Source organism: Notolepis coatsorum (assembly GCF_963971535.1).
Source record: "Notolepis coatsorum genome assembly, chromosome: 19".
Classification (NCBI taxonomy): Eukaryota; Metazoa; Chordata; class Actinopteri; order Aulopiformes; family Paralepididae; genus Notolepis; species Notolepis coatsorum.
The window spans coordinates 87,763,993-87,769,992 of NC_140183.1; the positions used below are offsets into that span (position 1 = coordinate 87,763,993).

The 6,000-nt window shown below is 47.6% G+C and overlaps 1 protein-coding gene across 1 annotated transcript in view; it reads right to left on the minus strand.

The window, feature by feature from the left end:
* Positions 1–6,000, minus strand: part of LOC311246617 (uncharacterized protein) — a gene marked incomplete at its 5' end in the record, with an annotated part of 44,204 nt that overhangs the window by 17,801 nt on the left and 20,403 nt on the right. Inside the window, one exon of the mRNA XM_084336766.1 lies at positions 5,826–5,966. Coding sequence (XP_084192892.1) covers positions 5,826–5,966 — 141 coding nt within the window. The remainder of the gene's footprint in view (positions 1–5,825; positions 5,967–6,000) is intronic.

The window sequence follows — 6,000 nt, forward strand, 5'->3', positions numbered from 1 at the left end:
TGGAGCAGAACCAGACCCCCACCTGACAGCGTTCAACAGGTGGGAGACGGTCAAAATGCTGAACCTTCCATGGGACAGGTCCAGTATGGGTCTGACATCCCCCCTCCCCTATTTCTCAGGCACCAGAGAATACCGGGAGGAAACGCCACGCATCGCGTCCTCCTTTGGGACCACGACGATGGCTTGCTTCGCCCACAGAGATTGGATCTCGTCGGCCAGAGCTGTCACTGCTGGTGACCCCGACAATAGGGTCTGTACCAAACCTGAAAACGGGTGGGGTTGTGTAAACACAAGTCCCCGCCTCAGCGTTCTCTCCATCCACCTCGACATATGGCACTGCTGTAGCCATATGTGATGATAATCCCAAGCGCACCCACCGCCACTTGGCGCTGGTCCGCCAGAAACCGTAGATAGGCGGCCCGGTCCCACCCAACCGCGCGAGCAGGGCATCTCGTGGAGCTGGGATACCGCACCCCGACACTACCAACGAGGCAATCGCACCCAAGGGGGGACCCCGACAGAAAGGGCCGGTTTGATACGGGGGAAGCTGACATCACACTGGGTGACAAAAGCTCCCCCACTGAACACCTCGCCAGCATGGATTGCTGAGGAACTGTTCTACAGCTGGACATGCAAGACGTGAGGTCCCCACACTGCCCGATAGGGTGGGTTCCTACACACCGTAGCCCTGCAGTGATATTACTACCACCCAAATCACGCGCGCCTGCCAGACCACCGCCGGTCTTCAGGGCCATGGGAGGCACTAACGTGATATCCGGCCTGGCAAAGGCGAGGTCGGGGGAACCCGCGCTGTGCCTCAAGAGGCCTCGAGCCCCCCTGCTGACAACCTTTGTAGTTGACAGACGTAACACCAGGCTCACCAAACACAGACACAGAACGTGTGGCGTGGGAGCCGCTTGACAGCACAACATTCTCACGGACAGACCCAGGCCTAGCCAGCAACTGGGTGTCAGCCCCTGTCCCCATGAGAAGCGAAACGTGGGGCCGCTTGCGCTTCATTGAAGGCACGTGGCCCGCAGCCAAAGGAAACAAATCAGAGCCCTTATCCCACTGGTGTTGGGGGGGGGGGAGTGACCGGAGAGCGAGCTAGACACAGCTAGACGGCGACGGTTTTTGAGGGCGTGCTCATCTAATGTAGCCGATCCCTTGGCCGCCAAGGCTGTCGGCCTTGCGATCACCTGTTTTCTTTGTGTCCAGGGTACCTCAGGCGGGGGAAACATGGCCGCTGGTTGAGGGCCTCGCCACAGCCGCCGGCGAGGCCGCGCCCTCACCTCTGGCTGCGCGGTGTGAGGCGGTGTGGGGCCTAGGTCAAATACCGCCCGCGCTCCTGCGGAAAGACCAAAGTCCCTCTGTGGAGAGGGGAGCCCTGAGGAGGGAAAACACTTCTCTCCTCCTCAAGGGGAGACTGATCCAACCAAGATGTCTGTAAACAACCGTTGACAGCATCCTAGCCCTCCCTGCGGTTATAGCTTGCGGCTAGGTCAAAAGCTAATAACCTCAAAACCTTGCGCGATGTTTCGACGTCGGCTGGCCCTAAGGCCCCACCACCCGACAACATTTTTTACAGAAAAAACAGCAATTCGAACAATGTTGCTAGTCGCTGCTAATTCTATACCGCGGCGGTATAGGCTTTAACAGCCCACCAGCCACCTGCCGGGCCGACTCGCCTCATGGCATCGGCCGGGCGGGACACCGTTCCACCATGTCAGAGGCAAAGGACTGATGCCACCTGCTTCACAAGCACGGAGCACCAGTGGTGGCTGCAGACAAAAGACTACTACCAGTGAAGCACTGCCTCACTAGTAGGCATGCAGCAACCTCCACTGTGGTGTGCACCCATGAAGGGGTAAATGAATAAATGAACGAAAACTCCACTAACACACTGCAGAATGGGCTAGCCCTAGCCCATACACACAAATGTTAAGGGGATGCAGACCAGAGAAAAACACCAGTCCTGCACACAATTCATAGATTCACAAAAAGCACACCAGCCCTAGGCCTCAGCCCATCCACCCATGAAATGGTAAACAAGCCCCCGTCAAAACTCCCAACATTAGACACCGATTGACCGAAGCATGAATGGTTAAGAGGAGGGAAGACCTTTTAGTAAAGAAAGCCCTCGGCGGGGAACAAGAACGGAGACCCACCATTGTAGCATTAGCATTAGCCGCGCGCACTAGGATAGCTGGGAAAACACCCAAAACAGAGTCATGACGACCATGTTTTCCCAAATATCCTGCCCTCGTGCCAATACACAACTCGGCTGTCTTACGGGACAACGAGCAGTATCACAAATGCTAGCATTAATGGCTGGCAGCGCAGGCCCTACCTGTGCGCAACCTAGCCCGACAGCTAGCCGCCGCGCGACGTCCCTCGATCCGCTGTCACGAGACGAGGAAACCCAGGACAGGCCCGATGCGCTGTTACGATGTGCCGAGAAGATTCCAGGGGCTGGTGAATCTCCGGCGAAAACCAGGCCAGTAATGCTATATAACTGTATATATCTGCTGAACCAAATGATACAGCTATTAACTCCATTACAGACTGCTTATTGGCAATAAATAAATGGATGAGTAAGAACTTCCTGAAACTAAACCAGAACAAAACTGAAATTTTAATGATCGGCCCCAAAACTAAAAAATAAACGTTAATAAATAACCTGGGAGGACTAAGCCCTTGGATCAAATTTGAGGTCACAAGTCTCGGGGTTATCATAGATTCAGAACTGAACTTCAATTCTCATATTAACAAAGTGACCAAAACATCGTTCTTTCATCTCAGAAATATAGCAAAAGTACGACCATTTATTAACCAAAACGATGCTGAGTAGCTAATTCATGCATTTATATCTAGCCGGTTAGACTACTGTAATGCACTTTTCACAGGTCTCCCTAAGAAAACCACAGAGAGGCTTCAGCTAATCCAAAACTCTGCAGCCCGACTGCTAACTAGAACCAAAAGGAGAGAGCACATTAGTCCAGTCTTAGCTGCTTTACACTGGCTTCCTGTAACATTTAGAATTGACTTTAAGGTCCTTCTCCTTACATACAAAGGTCTAAATGGACAGGGACCTACATCGCCATCACTCTAATAAATTACAGGCCAGCAAGAACACTGCCATCATCAGCTGCTGGACTAGAGGCTCCCAGAAACAGTCAAAAGAGGATCGGTGATGCAGCCTTTATCAACTATGCCCCAAAACTATGAAACAAACTACCCCAAAACATCAGGGAAGCCAATTCGCTAGACATCTTAAGACAGCTTCTCTTTGCTCAGGCATTTAAATGAAACATCAGGGATATCCTGACACAAATTGTACTTTACCTGCACTATTCTTACCCTACCTACTTTTATACACTTCCTATCAAATTCATGTGTCGGTTCTATGCACATTTTATCTCACTACATCCTATGCACTGTAATTTTAAGAGCACTGCTCTGTTGTAATTCAAAACTGAACTTTGAAAAGAAACTCAAAGTTAAGCGATGCACTGCTCTGTTGTTAAGTTGTCAGCGACGCACTGCTCTGTTGTTCTATAAGGTCATTTAGAACTGTACTTTGTAAAGAAACTCAAAGTGTTAAGAGCGATGCTCTGTTGTATCTTAGAACTTTGTAAAGAAACTCAAAGTATTAAGAGCGATGCTCTGTTGTTATATATTTTTTATTGCCTATTTTTAAACTGAATCAAACCGCACTTTTTTACTCTATCTATTCTATTTTATTATTTTTATTACTGAAAAACTGTGATTTACCTTACCTCGCTACCTCTATCTTTTTTATGCTAGCTTATGCCTGTATTTTTTACTGTAATTTCTGTATGAAAAGTGCCATACAAATAAAGTTATTATTATTATAATGCATATTTTTTCTGTTCAACTGGCTTGGGAGCATAATATATATTTATAATAATATATCTTTGACTGGAGTACAATTTTGAGGTCGGCTCTGAGCTCATGTAAATGTGTGACATTTAGGATTATACAGTACAATACAAGATTCTGAGTCGAAAATACATTACCCCTATTAGATTATACCAAATGGACAACAAACACCAAGATTCATGCTGGTACAGATGTGGCCATCGAGGCTCATTACTCCATCTGCTTTGGGAATGTCCAGCTGTAAAAACACTCTGGTTAGAATCCCTAATGTCAGACTTTTATTTTATGCTAATTCCCCTGTTTGTCCCATATCATGCCTTCTGGGCCAAACACTGTAACTGGAGTTACTGTTGACCTGCGCTGGACGCGTGAATATTAAAGGCAACCAACTTGTGTTCAGCTTTTCTCTGATTGGCCACGACCCCCCCGCCCCCTTTTGCCGCGAGCGCGACAGAAGTCCCAAATTAAATGAATGATGAAGCGCGGAGCTGTAATCTTTGTCCGAATCGAATCGCGCGAATACACAACGCATTTATCAAAACAACTACACGCTTCACTCGTCAGTGGAGGTGACTCGGTCCAGCTCCAGCAGCAGCAGCGGCCGTCTTCCGTGTTGTAGAAGCCCTTTCAATGACAGAGCTCTCATATTTTGCGAATGCATAAACTATATCTTAAATTATGGCTATGTGTCTAATATGGCTGTCGCTTATCAATGACTTCGCAACAGCCATATTAGACACATAGCCATAATTTAAGATATAGTTTATGCATTCGCAAATATGAGAGCTCTGTTATTGAAGTGGGTGGTGGCAGCGTAACAGCGTTCACTTCCCCCTGATGTAAAGTAGCGATTTTTATTGTTTTGTCATGACAAACCAATTACATAATCCAACATATGTGTAAAGAAACAACATATTCCAGTTAACGGTATATTTTTTTAATGATTCATTACGGTATAAATTAGGTTAACTGGAGCTGCGTATTGCCGGCTCTCATATTTGCGAATACAACAGCGTTCACCCTGATGTAAACAAAACAAGTCATTGCGACGGCCATATTAGACACATAGCCATAATTTAAGATATAGTTTATGCATTCGCAAAATATGAGAGCTCTGTCATTGAAAGGGCTTCTACAACTTCATGACAGTGATCTAACCCTGGGGGGGGGGGGGGCATTTTTATCTGTCTCTGTCCGTGGTGCTGAAATGGACAACCCTAACACTGAGTTGCCTGCCTAAATTCAATTAAATTAGAAACTCTTCACGGATCAACTCAGGCCTCACAGCGTGTGTGCTACAGCATCACCCGAACATATTCACCATTGACTTGTTGGGTCAAAAACGTAGGCAAACAGCCACAGATATACACACACACACACGGAGGCCCAGCCAAAACAAGGGGTCGAATATATTCCGTTGCAATATCTGTCACTCTCTGCCGCGTAACAACACACAGAGCGAGGCGGCGCGGATAAGGGCATGTGCTAGGGCGGTCACGTGGCCAATCAGAGAAACGCTGAACGAAAAGCTGAACACAAGTTGGTTGCCTTTAATATTCACGCGCCCTGGACCTTGGGTTGCTTATCTGCCAAAAATCCAATTATTTTTGCCTGGAAGGAGCATAAACCAACCTGTCTTCTCTAGGGATTCTTGGCTGGAGGAATACCTGGACTTGCTGAACATGGAACTGGCAGCCTGTCTGACTTTGACAAGGGCCTGGATGGCCACTGGGGCAGGGACAAGTCAGCAAGCTGATCATGTTGTAAATAGTATGTGATTATAATTGTACAACCCAACGGCCGTATGTTGTTGCAGGTTCTGTGTGTTGCCCCCTTCCTTTTTTGTTTTGTTGTCTGATGTTGTTGTTGTTGTGTGTTGTTATTAAAAGAAAAAGAAAAAAAAACTCTTAATAGTAAAACACCTTGTGTAGAGATGTTCTCTCCACCAGCTGAAAGGGGGAGGGGTCTATACGTATCTGCTCCATATCGACCGGTTTATCCAGCTCCTCCTCTTCCCAGGCTTTGATCTGCATCGGCCAATCAAAACAAGGCAGAGAGATTGACTGTGTGAAAGAGTCGATGATTATTGATTAGGGA